The 26,029-nt window shown below is 42.1% G+C and overlaps 3 protein-coding genes across 6 annotated transcripts in view; all 3 read right to left on the bottom strand.

The window, feature by feature from the left end:
• Positions 1–1,092: 1,092 nt before the first annotated feature.
• On the bottom strand, positions 1,093–6,031 carry matn1 (matrilin 1). 2 transcript variants are annotated; one of them, XM_038725876.1, is made up of 10 exons: positions 5,790–6,029; positions 4,293–4,477; positions 4,032–4,196; positions 3,711–3,933; positions 2,656–2,778; positions 2,395–2,567; positions 2,072–2,303; positions 1,813–1,965; positions 1,633–1,713; positions 1,093–1,521 (listed from the first exon to the last, which is right to left on the bottom strand). In XM_038725876.1, exons 1-10 carry the CDS (start codon positions 5,875–5,877, stop codon positions 1,472–1,474), a joined length of 1,473 nt encoding a protein of 490 aa, XP_038581804.1. In that variant the 5' UTR covers positions 5,878–6,029; the 3' UTR covers positions 1,093–1,471. The 2 variants fall into 2 exon arrangements, with proteins under 2 accessions (XP_038581804.1, XP_038581805.1); XM_038725877.1 differs by lacking the exon at positions 2,656–2,778 and having other exon boundaries at positions 1,093–1,523; positions 1,634–1,713; positions 5,790–6,031.
• Positions 6,032–11,085: 5,054 nt separating this feature from the next.
• LOC119907854 lies at positions 11,086–18,273 on the bottom strand. Of its 2 annotated transcripts, none has more exons than XM_038725533.1 (9): positions 18,160–18,273; positions 15,797–16,533; positions 14,736–14,898; positions 14,538–14,644; positions 14,225–14,364; positions 13,956–14,092; positions 13,013–13,274; positions 11,921–12,234; positions 11,086–11,747 (listed from the first exon to the last, which is right to left on the bottom strand). In XM_038725533.1, the coding sequence occupies exons 1-9, from the start codon at positions 18,191–18,193 to the stop codon at positions 11,293–11,295; spliced, it is 2,349 nt and encodes a 782-aa protein (XP_038581461.1). In that variant the 5' UTR covers positions 18,194–18,273; the 3' UTR covers positions 11,086–11,292. The 2 variants fall into 2 exon arrangements, with proteins under 2 accessions (XP_038581461.1, XP_038581462.1); XM_038725534.1 differs by having other exon boundaries at positions 15,797–16,497.
• A 4,672-nt stretch (positions 18,274–22,945) lies between these two features.
• sdc3 (syndecan 3) overlaps positions 22,946–26,029 on the bottom strand; it is a 39,543-nt gene continuing 36,459 nt past the window's right edge. For both annotated transcript variants that reach the window (XM_038724899.1, XM_038724898.1), the window contains exon 5: positions 22,946–25,857. In XM_038724899.1, the coding sequence (XP_038580827.1) occupies positions 25,691–25,857 (167 nt within the window). In that variant the 3' untranslated portion in view covers positions 22,946–25,690. The remainder of the gene's footprint in view (positions 25,858–26,029) is intronic.

Here is a 26,029-nt window from a genome sequence, read left to right as displayed (position 1 = left end):
ATGTTACCACGTTATGCTTATTGAACATTGGTAAATAATAAAATATAAAAACTGTTGCACATATATACTTTAAAGGTACAGTTTAGATGACCAAGTATTTACTTTTATTGCCCTTTAAACTATTTATTTATTAATCACTTAATTATGTATCCTGTACAATATCAACACTGATGGTGAATGCCCATCATTCTTACTAGTGTCTAAGGCAATGCCTTAAACTTGTCCTGCCATTCGTTTCACAATATGAAACCACAAAAGGCAGAAAATGTAGCGTCCATAATGCTGTAAACAGCAGATATGTGTTGTTACAACAAATCAAGATCAGGGGCTATGATTAATTTTGTGTCACGATGATTGAATGATTAGTTGATTTCCACACTAAATTACTTCGATTGCAGCACTCAGGAGTTAACGTTTTCTTGACAGGTATCCCACAAATCCACAATAAAGTATGGATCCAACTAATCATTGCCATCTGGGACAAATTTCAGTACTTCAAAGACTTCAGGTGGAATTAAAAGTGCAGAAATCTTTGCCACTGAAGTGAAACTGTTCACCGTTTCACCTATCTTGAACACCTTGAACTTGAACACCTATCAAGTCCTTGTGGTCCTTGCAGCCCACATTTTGGAGCCGAAGACCAAAGGAACATTCTGTGTACTTTTATACTTACTTTTATTTATTTAACAACTAAAACTCTGTAAAATAATTGTTTTGTTTCTGTGTGTGCATTTGTGTCTGTGATGGTAATTTTGAATACAATAGTTTCACAGTTTATATGTACTTCCTGAATGACCTTTATTTAGGAAAATTAAAAAAAACATCAATGATGTACCCATTATCAGACATATCTTATATTAATTTTTCCTGTGTGTGTGTGTGTGTGTGTATTCACACCATATATAATATGTGTGTGGGAGTATGAGAAGAAAGCTGAAGCCTTCAGATATAAGAGGACAGAGAGGGAAAGATGATAGTGACAGACATAAACAAAGAAGTGAGGGTGATGTGCTGATCCGTTTGACATGACAAGACACAGTATCTATGCCGTGAGGGGAAATTCAACACTGTGGCAGCAACAAAGAAAAACCCTTCAGTGTACCGTTTCCCTATGAGGGAAGACTTTTATTAACAAACGCACAGACTGGCTATGGGAAGATGACCTTCAGAGCGCGCGCGCGCACACACACACACACACACACACACACACACACACAAAGGTGTGGTCCCCATGGCAACTGGCACTTCGTGTCCCAGGAGACCCAAGGAAAGAAGAGGTAAGACCAAGAGAGGATGGGGCAGAGGTGGTTGGGGAGAGCTCAGGATACAAGCAGAGGTCAGGGTTCACACACACACACACACAGCAGTTCCTCATCAGCATTTTACAGGAAGTAAAAATTATATGTGTGTGTGTTTCTGTGTGTACGTGGGTGGGTGTGCAGATGTATCGGGAAGAGGGGTGTGTGAGTCCTCAGACGATTTTGTTCTCCAGCAAGGCGATCCTCTTCGACATACTCTCTAGTGAGATTTTGTCAAGAACAACAACAATGCAATGCATAATATGACAGAGACATTAACACCCCCCCTCCCAACATCATATTCTCACACCATTTCACTCGTTGCAAAGGATATATTTTTTTGTTAGTGCCTGTAGGGCATCTTCTACTTTCTTCTGGAACTTTACGAGGGAATTGCACTGGCAAGGGTCCTCATCTGTGGGAACAGAAATCACAAGTTCAATATATAGTATGTATAGTGAAATAATAATATAAGTAAGTATTTTAATGTCTGTATTTAATCATCATGTGTGACCTTTACAGATGTTAATCTGCAGCTTCTTGGCGATCTGGGTCATAGTCTTGAAGTCAGCAGTGTAGAAGTAGTGCTCTGCAGTCGGCTCAGAGGCAATCTCCTTCAGCTCATCCTCCACTGCGTTGCCCACTCCAACAGCATACATCTTGAAACCTGTAACATAATCACACACAGGTTTCCCTCATCACACTAATAAAAGTAGATTTTGTACTTTTACTCCATCCACGCATTAAGGAGTAATCTATCCTCTCCCTCTCACCTTGCTCCTTGCACTTCTTGGCGGCATCTCCAATGTAGTCCTGGCTGCGTCCGTCGGTGAAGACAATGCCCACCTTGGGGACTCCAGGCCGGGTGCCCTGACCGGGGGCAAAGCTATTCTCTGCCAGAAAGCGGAGGGCCTGGCCTGTCATGGTTCCCCTCTCCATGTAGTCCATCTTCTTCACAGCATCCTTCAGGTCTTTCTTGTTGTTGTAGCGGCCCAGGGGGAACTCCTGCAGGAGGGAGATGGAAAACGTGATGTTGATACGGAAGAGAAGGAAACTGATTATTAGGAGACACTAAATGCCAAATGAAGACACGTACCTGTCTAACTGAGCTGGAGTACTGCACTAGTCCAACATGAGCCTTGGTTTCAGAAATATCCAGTTTATCGATGATCTGGTTGATCCACTTCTTGACTAGCTCAAAGTTCTCAGGACGGACACTCTTAGATCCATCGATCAGGAACACCACATCTGTCGCCGAGTTGCTGCAAGCTGGTGATGTCAGACACAGAACGGGGCATATTACTTTGGGAGCACAGTGACCGTGCTTGGACGAATACCTTCATTCCCACACACTCACCGCTGCAGCTGCGACCATCGTCCTTGAGGGTAAAACCATCTTTGCAGGCACACTTGTATGATCCGGGGCTGCTGATGCATACCTGCTCACAGTCATGATCCCCAGTGGCACACAGGTCCGACACTGTGTGTGTGCGTGCATGCAGTACACACACACACACAGTAGAATATATGTTGAGGCACATACACACACACAGGGGGGGAGGGGGGTGGTCGGGGTTAGGAGGAGAGAATGAAACTATGTCAGTTTGAAAATGGGAAACTCTAGCATTGATTTTTAATGATCCACTGCGACCTGCAGTTGACCTGAACAATTTATACTTTGAGTGGATGATGCATGAATCCAGTGGATCCTTAAAACAAACAGGTGGAAAAGATTGGAGCAGCCTCAAATAAAGAAGATCCGTTGGTGTGTTTCTAAACGTGAGGCACAGGCTCGTCCAATAACAATCCAACACTGCGGTCATGCAGCTCTGCCCTTGGATGAAAACATCTGCAGCGAGACTGGCTGCTGCAAAGTGAGTGGCAGACAGCAGCCAAAACTGCCGCAGACAGGGAGAGCTAAAGGGCATCACTAATTGGACGTTTAATGATTGTCACTAATGGATCGGTAATTACAGAGAAATCAGTCTCGCCTCTCGGTTATGTGAGAGTTGACTGAAGAACAGGAGTGAATTTCGTTCCAAAAGGTTGTTCCTGCCCTAATGCCCTCTTGCACTGGGGATATTTAATGAGATTAATGGTTGAATGATTATACTGTAGTCGTGTTGAGGCAGAGTGGAGGACAAAAGGGAGAGAACAATACATTGGAATGAAAAGATGACAGTCCTGACACCTTACCCTCAGTATAGGGGGGCCAGCAGACAGCTCTCTCCCCAGGCATGGTGGATAATGATGATGACCCACACAGTGACCGTAATTCTTTGCAGCCATCTTTTTCATTTTCCATCACTAAGGACTGATCCCTGTTTTCTCTGTCCCCCCTAACGTTAAACAATAATCATCTTTCCTTCTTCTTCTCCCACTTCCTCTTCTCTCGACCTCCTCCCATCTTACCACAGAAGGCCTCCTGGAACTTCTTGGTGAGCTTCTCGATGACGCTGTAGCTCTCCACGTAGTCCACATGGTCATCCAGAGGATCACTGGCCATCTGCTTCAGGGTGCTCATGTCAACGCGTCCCACGCCGATGGCAAAAATCTCAATACCAGCATCCCTCGCACGCTGAGCCACATCCTTCACGTTGTCCTGGGGACGCCCGTCTGTCACAATAATGGCAACCTTTGAAGGAAGAGGAGCAAAATTAGATAAAAAATGATGATCATAATTATGTAACATGTTGAATTCCGTGGGTGAATGCATGTAAATATGTGTCTGACCTTGTTGATATCAGGAGATTTGACACGAGCGCCCTCGCTCTCACTGAAGGCCACATTCAGGGCAAACTGGATGGAAAGACCGGTCATTGTTCCAGTGGACAGCGGCTCGATCTTGGTCACAGCCTTAATCAGTCCGGCTTTGGTGCGGTGTGTCTTCAGAGACACCTACAGTTGCATAATTGCAAGGTCAGTAATGTTAATACTTCGACAAGTAAATGAAAACTTTGCTCGGTGCTGATGAAGGCTAGCTACGCCCCATACCTCATTCTTGACATGGCTAGCATAATTTACAACTCCCACGCGGGTGGCGTTGGGTCCAACATCCAGCCCCTCGATGACCTTGGCCAGGAAGACCTTGACCTGCTCAAACTCTGAAGGGCGAACGCTCCGACTGCTGTCAATGATGAACACAATGTCTGTGGGACGAGTTTTGCACAAACCTGCCGCTACACATAAGGAGACAGAAAGGAGATTATTATGTATTCATATCCTAATAGTATTAATAACAGCTGTACATCCTCAAAATTATCCGGAAATGTAGATGGATTAAGAATATAGGTTGATGAAAAAGGGAAAAAGGGGGTGGATGGATGGGAGGAGCATGGGCCGAACGGACGTATTGAGTGGAAATGGGAGGGTATAGGGGATGAAGGCTGGTGAGAAAGTGTGAAAAACAGGATGCAGGGAGGTGTGGAGAGAGGCGAGGTGGAGGAGAGATGGAGAAATGCTTGGCCAGTAAAAACAATGAAGGGCAGAGAAAGATCAAATGAGAAGTAATCTGCTTTAAATATATTAAACTTATTTTTAAAGAGTACCTCTTAGATTATAATATTAATAAATTATGACAACTGAGCAAGTTGACTATGAGATCAGAAAAAGTTGCCCTGAAGGTAAGATCTTTTTTTGTCAAAATTATTATTGATGCAAACATTTTTGCTTCAACTGTTCAGCTGAAAACACCCGTTGGAGCTACCTCATGAAAGACAGAAAACTGTGATAGTGCCTGGTAATAATACTACAGCAAGACTGTTTACAGCAGGGAGGATGTGTTGAATTTTCAGTGGGGGTCCAGGCACTTGTGTAAATTAACTGTCACTAAAACTTCCAGTGTCTGTTTAACATCACTGATCTCCCTTCTCACCCTTCACCTCTCTCCCTCCCTACAGTTTTTCCTCCTACCAATTTCTCCACCTCTACTCCATTACACGCACACACACACACATACGTCACTTTTGGGGACATTAAATAGACCTACATTTATTATATGGAGAATTACCCCAACCACTGAAAATTATCTTTTTCCTTATTGGGGACATGACCTTTATTCTCAATCAACTAGTCTTTAGTCTGAAATGTGTCCCCGATGGTAGCATAAGTCAGACACATAAACTCACACAGTGTACCACCTGCCACACACCCTCCTGAAACAAAACAAACAAAAAACACTGCTGTTTAACAGTTGCTGACTAATTACTCCAAATCTTCTAATCAATAAATTCCCAAAATACAAAGACACAAAAGACTATACCACATGCAACTAGTTCACACACATCATGCCACCATGGATATCAGGAAAAGACTGACCCCAGACCTCAGGGTTAACCATGACAAGACTTAAAGTTATGTCCTAATATAATAATATTTTGAGGATAAGGAGTGAAAAACCTTTGTTAGATCAGTATCAGGTATCACACCATCAGAGAGTCCTTGTCTGGCATTATAGGATCGGCTTTAGGGGTTAAAGGTCATCATTCTTACCCATGGCGGCGGCTGTGCGGAGGTCCACGGTGGCATGAGCTCCTATGAAGCAGAGGAGCAGCAGGAACAGTGGCGGGGTGAGCGTCATGGTGACAACGACAGAAGGGTGACGAGTAAATGCGGAGGTCTGAGCGCGTCCGCAGACGGTCCTAGAGTGAGAAGCCAGAAAGCAGACAGAGCAGGGCGAAGGGAGTTCCAGGCGAGGGCAACGGCCACAAAGTGAGACTGAGTGACTCTGAGCTGCAGGTTATCAATGCAAGTGCTTCACACACTCAGCCCACAGACAGCCCCCCATACAGCTGCAGTGTGTGTGTGTATGTGTGTGTGTGGGGAAGTGAGGGAAATACCTGCCCTGGGAGGACCTAAAATGGTGGGCAGGGAAAGACAAACACACCTTGATATGGCTAGGATGGCTAGATATTTGTGTGTATGTGTGTGTGTGTGTGTGTGTGAGTGTGAGAGAGAGAGAGTAGTAGAATTGTGTTGTGTGAATGCGCATGAGTACCTGAGTGTGTACATTATGTGTGCGTCTGGCTGGGGGTACAGGAGCGGCTGGGGTTTGGTGCAAAATGCGCGCCAACGCAGCCGGCCCAAGTTGGATTTGACCGAAGCTCAAATAAACACCAACATGAATTCCTCTTTTCTCCCCGTGTTCCCTCATATAGCAAACGCACATTTATGGTGCGGAAGTGAAGGAGAGCCACCTTACACAGCCTACAGTGTTCCCACTGCTCCACACGTTGGGATGTGTGTGTGTGTGCAATTTTTCCATAAGCATGCATTTCTGTTTAAGTATATAAGCCAATTCCTGGATTCTTAAGTTCAGCTCAGTTCAGTGCTCCTGAATTATATGTAATATTTTGTGTTTCTCTGTCACTTTTTTTTGTTTTCTCTACCATCCTTCCTACTTTGCATTTTTGTAGTTGTCAGACTTGTCTTAAATATGTTTTTAAGGTCAAATCTATCACAAAATAGAGAGCAAAAACATACAAATAGAAGGTGAAGATTCCCAGATTGTAACCAGATCAAAAAGAGAAACCCATTTCCTCCTTTTACTCTGACTCTTCTTCCTGCCTATTTCTCCATTACGCTCCTCTCCACTGTCAGGTAGGCAGCGGGCCCCAGTGGAGTAAACACAGTAGGAAAACACACTTTCATCAACGCACTCACATACACATCTTTAATCTCTCTATGGAGTCCGCATACACATTAAACAGAGACCCCTCTTTTCCCCTCTCAACAACTCGCTCCACCCGACCCAACCCTGCATTCCTCTACACCTCCCCTTCATCCTCCTCCACACACGACCTGAACAAGCCGCGATTCAGGGGGTAGACTGGGAGGGGAAGAGGAGCCGGGGCTCAGGCTGTACAGTAACTAACCAGACAGATTTCTACTGAACTGAACAAGCTGTAAAATCAACAGAGTGTGTGTGTGTGTGTGTGTGTAATGGTGGTGATGGATTGGACATGAAACATTCGAGATGTTATTCCTGGACATCGTGTCATCTCTGGGATCGGGCTATTTGGCAGAGAAGACAGACACACACATACACACATTCGTGCAAACATATACAGTACATTCACAGACACACACGCAGGTTATGTAACCCTGTCTGCTTAGCAAGCAGGACAAACACAAACATAAGCAGGTAGCTGGATAAGCTTTACCTGCATCCATCAGCATTTGTGAGCTATTTCACAACGCCAGGAAATCATTTTTGATGCTGTGTTTACACACGATTACAGTTACAAAGCAATGGTGGACTGTTGAGATGTGGGAGTTACACTGTGTGTATTTAACATGTTATTGCAGTTTTAGGAGGTCAGTTCCAATAAAATCTATATATATTATTTATATTTACTTTACACCTTCAAAGTAGGGCTTTTATTTTTCAGTTGATCATTTAGTCTAGAAAATGTTCAATGAGACATCTTCAAATGTCTTTTTTTGTCCGACTAAACAGTCCAAAACCCAAAAATATTTATTTTACAATAATGTAAAACTGAGAAAATCAGCACAGTCTCTGAATGTGTGGCATTTTTTGACTTTTAATGACTCTGATGATTTCTCTATAGCCCGAAAACATCAGAAAACTAATAATATTAATAATAATAAATAGTGATTTAAGTCCATTTTCAAGCAAAATATTACTAGTTCCTGCTTCTTAAATGTGAATTTTAACTGTTTTTCTATATTACCTTAATGATAGTAAACGGGATGCTTTTGGGTTAAGAAAACAAGCCATTTAAAGACGTCACTATGAGCTCTGGGAGGAATTTTTGTAACTTTTTTCTGACATTTTACAGACTACAGATTTATTGACAAAATAAAAAATATTAATAATATTAATAGCATATTAACCAATAATGGAAAAAAAGGCTTTAATTGCAGCCCTAGATTCAACTATCAAAATTGTTGTCAATTAATGTCATCATTTTCAGCACTAATCCAATGGTTTCCTCATACTCTGGACCACTCAGTTGAGTGGTCAGTGTTGCAAATTTAACCCAAGAGTTATTTTCTATCTCTTTACTCCTTTTCCATTTCCTTTCCAGTAGCAACATAGAAATCTAATATAAAGACATGGCATATTTGCTTTTTTACTGAAAAAGGAAATGTTCCTGTAAGTTGTCTTTCACAGCCAAGCCACCTCAGGGGGCTCAATTTAGAGAATATTCATTACAATAGTTCTGCCAGACCCATAGAGTAAATGAAACAAGTCTAAAAAAAACAAATTCCTCCATCTCGGCCACACTGCATACCATTAGGCATTTTTATACAAGGCCACAGTCAAATAACGGCTCTTCCAGTGAATGTTTACAATCAACATGGTTAGGTGAGATATTTTATCGCTGTCAAATCTGGACCCTCTACTGTTTGTCTTCATTTTTACACATTTAAATAAACAAATCTATTCACTCTATCCGATAAGTTGTTTATCTCCCCAGCCACTCTCCCTCATATTCCCTGTTTTTCCAAAGCCAACAAGTCTATTTGTCGTATCTATTCAAAACAAACCAAAAATCAACACCCTCATGGCATCTGAACCAGAGAAGTAAACAACTGGAGGATCTCCAAACCGTGTTTCAGCTTTGTTCCACAACAAACATTATTATTTTCAATCAGTTATATCAATAAACTGTATCCAGTAATATCAATAAACTCCATTACTTGACCGTATCTAGCAAGGTTTTCTTTTACTTTTTTCTGTCAGCGTGCGTTTGTGCATGCACACAGTCACAGGGTTTGGGAAGACTGCAAGGATTTCGTGTTTGACCACATCCATAAATATTGAAACAAGTTCCCTTTCTTCAAATCTCAGAATACTGAGTAAATATTGACGCGGTGAACTGAAGCATCCCATACCTCTACTTACACTCTCACGTATGCACATACATGAAAACACACCACACACACACATATGCTTATAGAGACACACACACACACTGGTGCTCTCTGAGCACTCTCTGTTCACACCAGGGAAGTCCTGGAAAAATTAATTGCAAAGCTAAACCGACATGAAGCCCTCCTCAGTCACACATGCGAGCTCACTGACACATGAATATAAAGAAATGTGACACGTGGACTTCACCAAGAAGCAGATACACAAAGTTACTGACTTCACCTACACACAAACAAAAACTCAAATCCAGAGTAAAAACTTCACCACTGAATAGAGCACTCACACTAAGGGTTTCATTCCTGAAATGAATGTGTTGTGTGTTTCTTTATGCAAGAGAGTTTGAAAAATTTCTGTACTGCAAAAGAAGTTTTTATGTGTGTGTGTATGTGTGTGTTTATGCTGCACTTCTCCTGCCAACAGAAACAGCTCAGTAGCCAGTGAGCAGGAAGAGAGGGGTTCATTAAAAACCCAAATACAGCAGTTACATAACCAACAGTTCTGTTCATCCCAGAACCCCCGGTGCTACGAACACACTCCTCCCTCATTCCTCATCTTCTTCTCCCTCCCACGTCTGGCAGAATGCTGGCAGAGCCCACCCATCATCCTCTTCTCCTCCCATAGCAACAGCTCATCTCAGCTCTCCTCCCTTGTTCCCAGACCAACACACTGCCTCACTCCCCCCCCCCCACCCTCCTCCTTTATCTGCTCCCCTGGTCCCTGCCACCTCCTCCTCACTCTCATCAAACAGTTCCTTCTCTTATTCCCACATCATCATCCAAGCTTCACTTCAAACTTTACATACAGCAGGACTACGAACCAGGAATATTAACTACAGTTAAAACAAGAAACTTTTTTTTTGAAAATGACACGCCGGTCCCAAACGTCTTTTCTATTCTCTCTCTGCTCTTTCAGTTTCATACAGGGATCTGGTTTCCACAAGCCCTTACAACTGACTTGCATACTAAGAATAAACAGAGCAGATAGTGCAGTAAGTGTGTGAACACAGCAGATGGCAACACAGATTAAGGATTTGGGCGGTATCAGTGATTGTCTGGGATACCTCTACCCTACAAACGCCTCTGTCCTTTTTCTTCTCCAGTGGATTAGCGATTGTCACATATCCCCCCTGATGGAGGATTGTCTGAGAAACAACATGCGGTTAAATAAATCCCAGCATGCGGTCTTCTCACATGAAGGAACAGCGCCCCCTTGTGGCCCGCAGACAGACCTGAAATAAACCATATAAACAGCACATTTCATTTAAATCAGAAGTACCCAAACCCTGGGCCATGGACTGTTACCTGGAGTATTTACCTGGGGTAAACCATACGATCAAGCTAACAAAGCTGAATAATAGTTACTGTAACTTTGAAGGTTATTATAGTCAATACTTGAATTGCCCTTGGGATTAATAAAGTATATCGATCGACCCATCTGTGAGGTCATTATCCTGAACTTGGCAAAGCCTGTATGTGCTGCATTTCTCTAATCACTTATCTACAGATGATCATAGGCACAAAGTAACCGGTCGGTCACCACCACCATTTTTTAGTGTTACAGAATACATGAACCTCTGTGTGAGGCCACAGCCTCACTGTTCTGGAGAGGTCTATGTGTATTTATTTATTTTTTGGAGGGGGGGGGGTACCAAATAAAGTAGTTTTTGGGTAACATTTTACTTAAAGCATTTATAGGTTGTATCAAAACATTTAAGAATAACAAAGTATAATGTAGATGGATGCAGATATAAGGACATTTATGTGCTGTATCAAAATATTTGTCAGCTATAACTTAGCCTACTATGTTGTCATTCATTATATATTATACAGCAGCTTGGAAGTGTTATTGCTGTTCTCAAACAAATTAATAAACACTCATATCAAAAATATGTCAGAAAGCAACAGAGCAATGGACCATTTATTGCAGCCAAGCTAAATGCAGCCCAACCGAGTCTAACATACATCTGCTAATATGTCTACTGAGAAAATTCTAAAATAGTAATACACATGGAAAATACAGAAACACTCACACTTAAACAGGATATATTTACACTGATACGTCAAACACACGCACTCTCTCACATGAACAAGCATATAGTCAAAAATGTATGGGGGAGAAGTCGCAGTGGAAGTGGCTGTGAATCTCTCGAGGGCTGTCATACTCTATCTTAACACAAGGGGGCACTGGAGGGCTTTCTGGAGAAGCAGGGCTGACTTGAGAAGGCAGCAGAGACATAGCCTTGGTTGGAGTACTCTCCGCTCTGAGGCAAGAGGGACGCAGAGAAGAAACAGGAGGAAGGACAGTGGTGCTGCTGCTGCTGCTGGTGTGTGTATGGGTGTGTGACGTGCACTGGGAGTTTGCATGCGAGGGCCCGTGGTCCCCCCGGGTGAAGAATGAAGGGGTAGGCACGGTGGTGGTAGAGGAGGGCTGCTGGTGATCTCGAGCACCTCCCATGCTGGTGGGGTAAGTTGGAGGGCACTGAGCACGCTGGTGGATGGTTGGTTGAGTGTACATGCTACCCCATGGGTACGACTGGTATGCTGTGATCCCACCTGCATGTGAACACACAGATTCAAACAGATTTTTTGGAGGCTTTACTGGAGGTAACTTTGCTCAGGTTCAGGATCAGGACCACACCTCACGGCTTCCTGTCAAATGTCCTCTTGATAGGGGTATTTTTGTGGCTCCATAATAAATCAAGTAATATCTCATCCCAGTGACTCACCATGATGACCGGCCGACTGCAGCAGGATCTGTCCTGCACTCTGGGACTGGAAGTAGTTGGGGCCTCCAGTAGAGTAGGTCACCATCCCAGTGGAGTTTCCTCCAGGGCCAAAGGTCAGGTAGGAAGTAGGGTTGGAATCTGGAGGGTTAGGGGTGAGGTAGGGGGAGGGGGTGAGGTAGGCCATGCGGGGCAGAGGTGCTTGAGGCTGGTGCTGCGGCTGGCCGGTTGGGTAGGTCTGGAGCTGGTAGGAGAGAGCGTTGTTCTGCTGGCTTGAGGTCAGATAGTCAAGCTTCTCCCCAAAGTCAAACAGAGAACTGAGGATTATACAAAGAAGAATTTAGTCACTCACACACACCCATAAAAATAGTGTGTTACTACAAAGATACCTCTTTGGTCATGAACTGCTCTGATACTACCATCTCTCTCTGATACAGTGTCTTTTCATTGGCCTGTTCAAAAACTAGAGGGCAAGGAGATATACAAGTGGGTGTTCTGTGAAAGCTGAAAGACTTATCAAAGCAGTGAAAGGATTGTTAAAAAACAATATCTCTAGCCGCAATAGGGGGGCTGACAAAGACTTTTAGAACCGTTGATATATACAATGATTATTTTGTAAAATCACTCACATGAGCTAGCTGAGTTGTCATCACAGCATACTCTTAAAGGGTCGGTTCACCTAAATTACAACAAGACTTAGGGGCATTCATGCACAACCTGGGACAGTGATATTCACCGTAATTCAAAACTCTGAAAGCAACATTGAGACAAAATGTCCCAATTACTCTACAGAACTCGGTTTTTGTGTTGTCTTGCATTGGGGTTTTTAGTGCTGTGATCATAATTGCAGTCAAACAAACAAAAATCATTTAATACAAAGCAATCACTGACTGAGATGTCTCCCAGCATGTTTTCTGAAGTATTTCAGAGCGCCAGCTGAAACCGACTCCCTACTATTACAGACACTGTGAGGCATCATTATATGCTCGTGTCTGCAGCCTGCCAACCCTCTGTCCTCCTGTCATCTCGTGTCCTCATCCCTGTTCAAATCATCTTCTAGTATTCATGTCACAGTCAAATGTGAGCTGAACTGACCTGGTATCAGTCTGCAGAGACTGGGTCTCACGATGGGCCAAGGAGGAGCCACCCTCCAGAGCATCCAGGAACAGAGGTGGGGTGTGAGCCAGGGTGTTAAGGAGAGGTGGAGTAGGGTTGGTAGGGTTGTAGGTCGTTGTGAAAAGGGGGAGACTGGCTCGCCGCAGGGGGGGAGGGCTATGCATGGGGCGGGGGTGGTACTCTGGCAATCCCCCCTGAGATGAAAGCTGGTGCTGGTCCCCATCTTTCATTCTGGATTGACCTTGGAGATAAAACAGAGATTAAACATCCAGATTAATGCGATAATGTAGTTTGGATTCTGGGGAATTTAAGTCTCAACATGCAGGGTGAGTTCAAACTCGATTCAAGGTTTCTACAGAATCAAGGTAAAGTTTCTCTTAAAGAAAGAAACTAAACCAAAGACTGATACACTAAGATTAAACTTGAATATTTAAGGGACTTTGGTGCCTTCGGTAAGAGCTCTCAGTCAGCACTTCCTCTTAGTGAATATAGCTATACACAGGGCTATAGCTTTACTAGCAGGACTCCTGAAAGTTGGAAAGAAAAATAAACCAGTTTAATCACTGCTGGATAACTTTACGTTTCTTGCTGAATTCCACTGCCTCAGCATCCCCACTGTGCCAATGCATTGGTCTTCAAATGTACAAGGGCCTTCACCATTTTGTACTATTTGTAAATTAAAAATGTTTTTTTACAATAAATTGTTAATGCTAGGTTTCTGATCAAATATTATTAAACCCTCTCTTGTGGAAAGTCAATTATTTATATATCCCAGTATCACACTTTCACATTTGCCTGCTTCTTCATAACAGACATTCATGGATTACATTCATCTAGTTTAGTTTCACCACTTGGTAAAACTTCTAGTTTTGCACAAAGGCATCCTGACTCTGGTTCAGGAAAATATCAGAGATCCTCAGACCTGGGCTGCTGAGGCTGGCCAGCAGGTTGTCGTACGAGGGCGGAGTCTGGTTGGAAAGGGTCGGGTAGGAAGGTGCCACAGGGGTTAGCTGGGGCATCTGGGTGGCAAAGTGCCCAGTAAAAGCGGGAGGTCCCTTACTGAAAAAGAGAAAAAAACATAACTAACAATAGTCATAGAGCCAGTCAATTAAGCTAAAATACGTAATATGTTATTTGCACCATGTGAGGACAAAAAAACTACAATAACACATGGGGACAATGCTGTAATACCTGTTGGTTGCCAGTGTACAATTGAGTTGGTGATGTGGGGAGCTGCTGCTGCATTCAGCTCTACCCGTTCTGTGTTCAACCTTTGCTGTGATGGAGCGCTCCACCTTCCTCCACTTAGCCCTGCGGTTCTGAAACCAGACCTGAGACACGGGAACATAGAGAGAGACAATAACATGGATATCAGGAGTGAGTCAATGTTGAGACAGGAAGTGAAAACATTACTCTAAGTTTATTTTTACTTAAAACTGTAAAGGAGACGTAAAGGGGTCATAAGGGATATTTCACAATCAAAAGAGCAAGATGGCTGTCTAACCATAATTCTTTGAGGTGTGACACCAACTGAAGCAGCGATGACTTTCCTCTTCTCTGCGTCAGGATAGTGGTCCTCCTGGAACAAGGCCTCTAAATGCTCTAACTGATCTGTTCATGCACACAAACATGCACCAAACACAGGTCACCTGTTTGCATAGTCAAATCTGAACATACCTGGACAAACTGACAATTCGGTTACCAGTACTGTAGAGTGTTCGTGTTTTCTTCTTCGGTGCAGGCGGGAGCAGGTAGCTGTCCACCGTCTCTAATCCCGGCAGCAGAGGGAAGCTCAGGGCCCGGCCTCGACCCCTGCCGCAGTAGCGGATGGAACGTCGGGTGGAGTAGACCTGGGTTATCTCCATCTGCCATGAACCAGACAAACATTACCTCAGCACTCATCATCTCAGTCAAATTCAATCAGCTAAATATTGATCTGATTGACTGTGTTTTTTCTTTAAAAATTATGATTGTCTAATTGTCAATAATCACATTTATTTAAAGCTGAATGCTTCCAGAACACCGTTAAAGGTGTACCAATAAGTGCATAGTTCAATGTTTCAGCCCACAGAAAACAATACTTTTCTGGAAATAAAAGTTGGTTCAGTTCAAATCATTGACTTCCAGCCATCATCTATGTATTTCTCAAATGTGACACAGATCTGTACTCTAGGACGGCAGGTAAAACTGATCTGCCAATATTTTCTTAAACAGATCAGTTATTTGGTTTTTATTAAATATCAGAAAGCACTTGCCTATTGCAGTTTCCAAGGTAATGTCTTCAAATTGCTTCATTTGTCTGACAGACAGACTAAAACCTAAATGATATTCAATTTACCGTAACTCAAATCAAGAAAAAGCAGCAAATCCTCACATCTGGGAAAGCTTGGACCATCAAATTGTTGCTTGAAAAAGGCTTAAACAATGTATCAATAATCAAAAAAGGTGATGATTATTTTCGTATCAATCAATCGATTAATTGACTAATTTTAGCCCTACTATACTAGACTCAGACTTTATGTTGCTTAGTAAGGGTCTATCCAGCCACCCCAAGACTAGCATGATGCTTTCACAAGCCAAGCTGAAGCAAATGTCTTGCTTTGCTCAACTTTATCTACAGTTCTCGGTGGTGAACAGAACCCTTCTACAAAAATCTATGAGATACTTCATGGTGAAGAAATACGTTCAGATGTTTGTCACTATATATGTTCATTGTTCAACAAGCATGAGCAAGTGATTGGTAAAGAGTCAGTGTGTCGTCACCTCGAGAGGCTGTGGACCCTGGTGGGGGAGACTGTGAGGTAGAAGGGGGCTGTATGGCCTTTTTGTCCCGTGGGGCTGAGGAGGTGCAGCTTGGAACGGGACCGGAGGTTGTGAGGAGTACAACAGGGGAATGGGGGCTGGAGGGCAATACAGCCCTGTCTCCCCACTACACAGGTAGACTGGATCAGACAAGTCGCAGCTGTTCATCAGTCCAATGGGAGGCACCGACAGAGCCAGGCTCTCCTCTGAGCTCATCACTGAAGCCTCCTGTATCTGACTCTTCTTGTCCTCCTCAAACCGCTCACCAGCATCTTTTAAAGCTTTCCTGTTTCTCACTCGCTCACTTAACTTTTTACCTCGCCTCTTCCTACTCTTTTTTTTCACATCTTTCTCTTCTAGACTTTTAGTGTCTTTGTCCTCTTGCTTATCAGCCATTGTTCCCTTCTGCACCTCCCGTGCCTCCTCCGTCCCCAGCCTACTCTCTGGCTTCACCTGCTCCTCCTCTTCTCCATCTGTCGCCATCAGTTCCTCTTCTGATACAACAACTTTCAATAACAATAACTTTCTTTCTGCCTCTTCATCTTCACTCTGATTAAACACGTCCTCCTCTCCTTCTCTCCTCCTCCTCCTCCTTCTCATACTCCCTTGGCCATTCTTTGTTTGCAAATCCACCAGTTCCTCACACAGAAGACTTGGACAGTCTGCAACAGAGTGAAGTGAGAGGCTGAAAACCAGACCTGGAGAAAAAGATTCATGAGCTGCCTTTGTCTTGCTTCACAATAAGTTAGATATAAAATATATGAACCACTCGGGTCATCAGACTCTTGCTGTTCCATAGTTCATTTAAAACTGCCTTTAGTTGATGGAATAAGCTCCCTGAGGACTCAGGTTGTGCTCAGACTCTAGTCACTTTTAGAAGCAGCCTTCAAGCAATTTGCGTGGCCTTTTCAGTTAAGTATATCACATCTTTTCTTATAGAATTATTTATGTGCGTTTCTTCCCGTGTGCTTGTTGTGAACGTCTATTATTAGCAGTAGTAGTATTTTCTTTCTTTCCTTCTTAATCTCCATGTGAAGGATGTTGGGTTTTCCCCCATGTATGTAATTTGATATATACAGTAAATAAAGCTTGGAGGCTGTTGAGTTAGGCGTCTCTGGTTTGTCACAATAAAAATGACAAATGCAGTCTTGTTTTATTCAGTCTCAAATATTTTTATAGTTCTGAACCTTTTTATAAAGACACAAAGGGGAATCAAATGAAAAATTAAAACACATTGTTGCTATATTATAAGCTGATTCCAGTGTTTAATTTTGACTGTCAGGCCAACGAAAACTAAATTAATGAGGCTCCACCATAAGTGTGAGGAAGGCTTTGAACCTTAAGATTGTTTTCTTCATTGTCTAATAATCTGCTGATTAATTTAATGTTTTGGTCTGTAAAATGTAAGGGGAAAAATGCCCATAGGAATTTCAAATTTTCAAAACACTTGTTTTGTCCAAAACCAAAACATTTTCAGTTTACTATGATAAATCCAGCAAACATCCACATTTAAAAAGCTGGAACAACAGAATTAGGCAAAAATATCCTAATGCAGATTCAATTAATCAACAATTGTTTCAGCTCTACTTTGAACTGACATTCAGTCCATGTTGGGTATAATGTAACTAAAAATATCTAATTAAAACAGTTAACTGTATAAATAAAATGTGCCAAGTCTAAAAATGTACTTAATAAACTTTTTAGAGACCTATTTATCTATTGGCTATGGCCATGTTTGCAATGGTTTTCACCTCATAAGTCAAGAAAAGATATATCTTATTATATTTATTTGATTTTATGTAAATTTATTTAACTTGGTCAGTTATAGAGTTTAAGTATAAATAATTTCACCTAAAAAGTACTGTCAGAAATAACTTGATAATGTGAGAAGAGTTATGTCTTTCATATTTCATAAAGTGACCTACAGGTTGAATAACGCCTGATAAACGTCATCCTCAGGAGGAGCTGCTGCCTGCAGTGACTTAATTAGTGTCCCAGCTGCGCAGCGCCTCGTGCCACCTCACCTGACAGTTAATTAACTCTGGCCGGCTAGCTGCAACTAAACTAGCTAACCTGTCCCCATCTACAAACACAGGGTCGTGAATGTTAATAACATACTTTTAAATTCTGTAATGGTCTCTGAGGAGCTGAGCAGCACGGGGAGCCTGACCTCACAGGAAGGGTTATGAGCTTTAAATACTTCCAAAGTTTTCTTTCAAAGGTTACAAAATGACAGGGAAGTTGAGTAAAGCTTTGGTCGGCCGGTTGAAATAAGCAAGCCAATAAGCCAATAAAACAATTAAATGTCAGCCTAAATGTCTTACCAAAATCTTCGGCCAAATCACAGTCGGCGTCCATTGCGACTCAAGCCAGTCAAAACCAATAAAGTTTTACTAACAATCAATTAAGCCACGTTGTTTCACGAAGCGAATTGCTCCTGGACTGGAGGCTAATGAGGTTGATTGGTTGATTACCTCGGTCAGCAGCGTGACAATTATCGCGCGAAGGGTGAAACTCTACCAGCCAATCAGTGACCACAACAGGTCCAATCAAAACCTGTAGGTACAGTCTGAGTCTGATTTAATAAAAAGTTCGTTTTTAGTCACTGAATATGGCTGAATAACTGACTGTTTTACTTTTTAGTTTATTAATTTGTTGTTTTGGCCAAATTTTCTATTCACTGATTATCGCTGATTATCTATGTCAAGCAATACATTTAATATATAGCTAAATGTACAAAAAAGATGTTAAAACATAAAACACCTGTAAGCATTAGGAGGTTCTCATTTCTTTATTTTAGTTTGTATCATCCTAGTCTCCCTGACATGTTTATATTCAGTTATATTGTCTGTTACCTGCCTGTACTTTTTATATTTGTTTCAAAAAATGTGTGGAGAAAGATTTATCTTGTGACCCTTTGGATGCGGCCCCACCCACAAGTTGGGAACCACTGAACTAAACTACACTGCGTGCACAAGTATATAAGTATTTTGAATGAATAATTATTTCTATGCACATTTTCCAACTCTAAAGCATATAAAGTTGAATGAATGAAAACTGCAAAATACCAGTCAGACAGATTCAACATTCTTGAAATAGCTAAACTTTTGAATTGTATCCAATGGACTGTTAAACGTTTTGTTGCTAATAGCTAACTGGGGCGCAAAAAGCACATGAAGAAGAAAAGGCACAAATTAGCTGCAAAAGACTTATGTAGAATTAAACGTGAAGCTTCCAGGAACCCATTATCCTCGAGTGCCCCATACTCCAGAGCTGCAACCTACCTGAAATGTCCAGAGGTACAAGGTGCCAAGTGCTCAGAGACATGGCCATGGTGAGGAAGGCTGAAACACAACCCCCACTGAATAAGATTCACAAGGTAAGGCTTCATGATTGAGCAAAGAAATACCTGCAAACAGATTTTTAAAAGGTTTTATGGACAGATGAAGTGAGAGTGACACTTGATGGATGGGCCCGTGACTGAATCACTGATGGACACAGGGCACAACTTCGACTCAGGCACCAGCAAGGTGGTGGAGGGGTACTGGTATGGGCTGCTATCATTAGGGATGAGATACTTGGACCTTTTTGAAGATGGACTATAACTCAGCCCCCAAACCTACTGCTAGCTTCTGGAAGATACTTTCTTCACATACTGGTACAGGAAAAAGTCCTCAGTTTTCAAGAAGGCCACAGTCTTTATGCAGGACAATTATTCATCACATGCCTCCAAGTACTCCACTGCTTGGCTAACCACCCAGGGCCTCAAAGATGCGAGAATAATGACCTGGCCCCTTTCCTTACCTGACTTAAATCCTATTGAGAACTTGTGGGCCCTTCTCAAACGTCAGATTTACAGTTAGGGCAATACACCCCTTTGAGCAGCATTTGGGAGGCTGTGGTTGCTGCTTCAGCGAAAGTTGATAGTGAACAGATCAAGAAACTGACAGACTTAATGGATGGAAGGCTCATGACAGTTATTGAAAAGGTGGCTTTATTGGTCACTAAATATTTTAGCAAAGGCCAAAAATTTTGTGTTGTTACACTGATTCTAAAAATTGAGAATAATGAGAATAATTATATCGAAATTATTTTGGCAATTTACCATAGTTGCATAATAGTTCTGCACACATATATTCTCCTGAGCAAGACAAAACTCACTTTTCCTTAGTTAAACATTCAGGTTTGAGGTTCAGTTATATTTTGGATTGACTGAGAGCATTGTGTTTGTTCAACAATAAAAATTAATCCTGACAAATACAATTTGCCTAATAAGTGTGCACAGTGTAACGTTAGCCTATAAAGTTGTTGAACTTAAAGCTACACAACAGTAAAATGTTGCTGCTTGTCTATCTAATGGAGTATTTTTACACTGTGGTATTGGTACCTCTACTTAAGTAAATTACCTGAGTATTCCTTCCACCACTAATATTCATAGTACATCTGTTTGTACTCAAAAGTGAATCTCAATTATCTCTTTATAACTTCTGTGGTATCACTATAATGTGCAGTAATAACAATTCTGAGGCACTGATCTCAATAAAATTGACTATTGGATTGTTTCAGTAATGTTTTGTAAGATTGGGTGTGCACAATAAAAATCCATGTAGCCTATAATTAAAACTAATCATACCCCTGTGAATCATATCGCCATAAAATTATACTGTAGCTTAATAAAAGACTACATTATTATGAAACTTGAGTCGTTTAATGCATTTTAATGTGTTTTGGGATTTCAGTGCAGGTTGACTCAACTGTTAAGCACTGACGGGCTGCTGCTTTTTCAGATGATTTATTCACACATTTATGTGTCCTTAAGTATAAAAACACCAGAAAGTATCAAACCTTTTTGGCTTGTGACTAGGGTTGAGCTAGTACTCAGTTGAAAGGAGTATCCGGTACCAATAATATAGGTTACTTTTTATGAGTACTAGTTTCATGTGTCAGTATCTGTTTTCTAATAAACTATAAATAGGAACCTTTTTTTTTACAGTTGTAAACTGTTTTAAACAGTTTTCTAATAAATATAGCAACTTCTGATCAACCCATACCAATTTCATTATTTATTAACTTCCGGTAAGTCCTGCCCATTCCAAGTACAGATACAGATACAGATAATTTAATTTGTTGAACAGATACATATACAGATACTGGTGTACTTGCTCATACCTACTTGTGACCCTGTAAATGTTGTACCCAGTCATGACTAGTTTAACCAAAGTTTTATTCAATAAAAGCCTGAACGGCTAAAAAAATGAATGAATGAATAATCTTGTGACCCCTCAGACTTATCCTGAGTCCTTGCGGGGGTCCAGTCCCCTAAATTGGAAACCACTGCAGTAAATTGAGAATAATTAATGCAGGTCCCCCGCGACCCTGTACGCAGGATAAGCGGTTGACGATGGATGGATGGATGGATAATGCCGATCCTTTGAGCTTCTTATTCTACAAAGGCTTAAAATGGGGCAACTAAAAGACATTGTTAAATAAAGTATACATATAACAGCTCACTATCGGTTACTCAGTTATAGAGGCTACAGAGCTCCCAATCCAAGCTAATGCATGTCTGTTGTGAGAAAGCCAGGTTAACATCAGGTTTGTCTTACCACAGTTGTTCCTCTGTTACCCACCAGATGGGGTACTGACTGGACCAGGCTCTTAAACCTTCTTCTGTCTACTCCAACTCTACTTCAGCTTTCACTCCTCTGTTCTACCCCTCCCACACAGAAAAGTTCTCACATAAACCCCCCCCCCACCATCCTCTGTGTGAGGCACATTTCCATATCACCAGCCCACTACTGAAGCCATGCCTGGTACTCCACCACATCAGGTGACCTTGGTTTCATCAGGTTTGATGCAAAGAATGTAAATTGAAGCTCTGTTTAGAACAGTTTCCTTTCCTGTGTGCTCACAAATCCCCACAGACAGTTTATCTAATCACTTCATAAGTACACTTTTATGTGACGACTTAAGAACAATAACATCTCTGGTTGTTCCTCCCTTGAGGGTCTACTGAGTTCAGCAAGTGTAAATGGGCTGTTAAGAGGCTGCGATCATACCTATACTATAAACAGTAGCTAGTATGCATACATGGTTGCATGTAATGTCACCAGGTCAGAAAAGGCCAAGCTAATGCTGGAGTGTGTTAACACCAGAGCGAGACTTTGTGTCTGCATGTAAGTTCTTCTGAATGCCCTTTTTTATCCACAGTTTCAAGTCCTGAGTGAACAGATGAACAAATGGTAGGCCTCAAGTTTGAATTCAATCCAGCACCGGGGGGGTTGTGTTGAGACCAAGGATTGAAAGAGTCAGTTCACCCAAATGGTCATCTTTTATTTTTTTCACTTATAACTTCTGAGGCTCCAAAAATCCCCAGGTTCAATGCATGTTAATTGCTTTTGGTTATTTGAATAACGGTGCATTTGTTAGGGAATTAGCACAATTGGTACTGTGGCCTAATCTTTTTAGTTTTGCAGGGGAAATCTGTGTCAAAATCAACATTATTTTTGTTTATATTGTGCTCACATGGGGCACATTCCTAAACCAAGTTGCGTCTGGGACGCAAGATGTAGTCTGGTGTGTGCAACGTAGTTTGACACTTTTTTGCTTTCTTACCAAGAGTGAGATGAAAAAGTCAATGCCAATGTCAGGCCAGTTAGCTTAGCTTAGCATGAAGACACCTACCAGCACCTATACAGCTCGCTCCAGCCATCCAAAACATAGTCCGGTACACACCGGCACATGACCCCTTAAAACCACAACTTGTCGTTTTTATACTTTGGTTTTTTTAATCGTCCCATCTAACTCTGGGCAAGAAAGTGAATAAGTGCATTACCTAATATACCGAAATATTCCTTTAATGGGTACATGGAGGTGATATGGCACATACATACTGCACAGAAGGTGTTTGGTCACATTTTTGCTTCAGTCATGTGATTGTTCATTCTTATTTTGGTAATTCTTCTTCTTCTTCTAGTTTGTGACCAGACCCAGTTCAAATCGAAATTATCCATCATGTATTATTGAGACCAGACTGGACACTAACAGTAGAATGGAAAATGACAGGTGTTTTGATTGATCCACTTAAAATTTAAAAAGACAAGAGAGGACAGATTTACCCAATCAGGTTTTTTATTTGGAACAGAGTGGCAAATTAGTGACAGGGCGGTGGCGTAGAGGATCCGCCTCCTCTCGCTCACTCAGCCAATGACAGAAACTCAGCCTTAAAAAAATGCAAATGTATAAAAACAGGAATGGGAACAGCAAACATAGAGTCGTGTAGCCTCCATTGGGCTTCACACACACACACACACACACATACCTAGACTCACACACGTACAAATTCACCCTCTCTCTCACACCCACACGTCTTATTTGGCTACGCAGGCTTAGATGGGTACAAACACACGTTTACACTTTGACAGTCACTTTAGAAAAGACAGTACGTGTTAAGATCATTCCTGCCTGTGAGAAAGTGGCGTGTTATCTGCCCGTCTGCCCTGCGGCAGAGAGACAGACAGGCAGACAGACAGACAGTGAAAAGACAGTTAGAGTGTGAAAGCCACTGTGAGGGACCAGCTGTCCCTCGTTCAGCAGTGAACAGACTAAACACACGCAGACACACACGTCGACAGGCTAGTCAGTGTACACAAGTCTGCTGTGAAATACCAAGGTGAAGCGCGCGCACACACACAGACACACGTACAGGTGGTGGGTTTAGATGAAGTGTAGACACACATACACACACACATATTCTCATACTGGTGAGGGGGCAGGTGACGTACGCACACAGGAGTGGAAGAGGTGTGTTACCTGTCTGTGGAAGAGCGTGAGAACTGCTGGAGTAGGTAAACACACACTCAACCATAGTACATTCCAACTTTAACTCACCCCTCTTTTTCTTTCAAACGCACAGAAACACACACAGGCATCCACACACACACACCGAGACTAGTATAGTTTTGACTCCCATGCATTTTTGTTCTACAGTACTGATTATAATAGAAGCTACTAGCCCAGTCGCACTGGTGTGGTTATTGTTACAATCTCTTAGATAGAAGCACTCCTGTCTCCTCACATTCCCCTTCGCAAACCGAATCCTAACCCCATTTCCCTGTTGTCCCCCCCCAAAAAAGAGTCCAACAGCAGGCAAAGTTGACCCCATGAACACCAATTCAGTCTCTCTCTTCTCATAACCTTAGCTTCAATGACAAGTCGTGATTTTGACCAAATTAATGCTTGTGGGAGCAACTTCCTGCACAGATTCACGCTTCCTGTTTTTCATTATAGCCCCTCTCACTTCCCAGAGGCCCTGCCCATCCCCAAACAGAGAGCCAATGGTGGAAGAAAAAGAAAGTGAGTCATGCAAAAGGTGTGTGTGGGGGGAGTATCAGATGACGTGATGACATGACACGTAGTTGTGCTTTTACACAAACAGACCAAACTCTAAACCAACCGGCAAATGATCCATAACTAATCAATAACATATTGAAACCACCTGATCTCGCTTGTATCACAAGTGATGACTATCACAATGATGGTGATGATGATGATGAGGGGTTTGATATGCATTTGAATGATATGATTTACAGAATATTTCAAGTCTGTGTGGTGTATTCAGATGCACAGCAATTTTATATGTCTGCACTTCTGTGTTTGTTTGTGTGTGTGTGTGTGTGTGTGTGTATGTGGCTGACGAGAGCACAGTTCATCTAAGTGATGACTGATGTGATGAATAAAAACTCTTCATGATCATGCAGATGGATAGTGATGCCAGAAAGGATACGTTGATATTTACATATAAACCTTTTTTAAAACTGCTAAATACACATCCTCCTGTTTAAGTATCATTATTGTTATTATTATTATTATTATTTCGGTATTATTATTATTCACCACCCAGCCCCAAAACATTGATATATTATTGGTTATTATTACTATCCATAACTAGTCTTTGTACAGCTAAGAGGAGCAGATGGGTCGCCGGCTCGGCGTGAGCAAATGTCTATATGACCAGACACTGTTTCCACAGCGGCTCCCGGACGTTGTGAAACACATCGAGGGTCGAGCACTGTTTTCTGGTTGGCCAAGCACAGAGAGAGAGGTCAGAGCCACCTTCAAGCTGACACCAGTGTGTGTGTGTGTATGCATGTGCATGTGTATGTTTATGTGGCTGTATGGATGTGCGTTTACGTCCTTGAGCACCACAGGGATGGAAGGCACAAAAGAGACCTTTCCTCTCACCTTTGACCCTGGGCTCTGTGCGGCCAACCAGACGCTCCGTCTGTTTTTTGGGGGGGTTAGGGTTGAGCCCACCACTCTCTTTTTCTTTTGTGTCTCGCTCAGCTCGCACCGCCCCTCTCCTCTTTCTTTTTAGCCTTTCCATTTACTCCATAAAAACAGAGGAGGAACTTTTTTTTGTGCTGGAAAACACAGGTTAAGAGCTTGTGTTTTGTTTGTTTTTTTGCCGTTGTTATTTTTTTTTTACAAAATAATCATATCATTACATACAGAACAAGAGAATCTGCAGAATATCGATAACAACATTTACTTTTAAAAACATCTTGTGTTTATGTGTTATTTTTTCAGAATATATTTAGATTTTTTTCTTTCTTTTTTTTGTCCTCTTTTTTTGTTTTCATTGAAAAGAAAGTTCCAAGTCTGCAGAGAGAAAGGCGCTCTCAGGTGTTTTGGAGACGAGAGGAGAGAGGGATGAGGAGAGGCGAGCAGATGAGGGGGAAGCGACGAAGAAGAAGAGGAGCAGGAGGAAGGGGCTTAGAGTATCTTTCTCTCTTCTCTCTCTCTCACTCTTTCTCTCTCCCTCGGTTTGCGGTGCGTCTCTCTGGCATACGAGTGTTATGCGTAAAACTCCTCCTGCTTGTCTGGTTTCTGGTAGGTGACGGTGGCTTGTTTAGGTTCCTCCAGTGTGTAGCTTCCCTCGTCCTTCTTCTTCATTCTGTACACCAGCAACATAACCAGGAAGGCAGCAAACAAGGCGCCCACCACTCCTCCCACTATCACCGCTAAAGAAAGACAGAAAGAGAGGTTAGATATCAAAAACTTTGCAGAACAATACAGATTAGATCCTACAAACACTGAGAAATAAACATAAACAAACACTACACACTACACTACATCACGACAAACGCATTGTTTCAAACACACCTAGTATGAAAGCAGAGCAAAGCTACCACA

Source organism: Micropterus salmoides, unplaced genomic scaffold (genome assembly GCF_014851395.1).
Source record: "Micropterus salmoides isolate LMB-PRFRI ecotype aquatic unplaced genomic scaffold, ASM1485139v1 Ms_hic_scaffold_17, whole genome shotgun sequence".
Classification (NCBI taxonomy): Eukaryota; Metazoa; Chordata; class Actinopteri; order Centrarchiformes; family Centrarchidae; genus Micropterus; species Micropterus salmoides.
The sequence above is the reverse complement of the archived record's forward strand: the minus strand, read 5'-3'. Positions and strand labels throughout refer to the sequence as shown.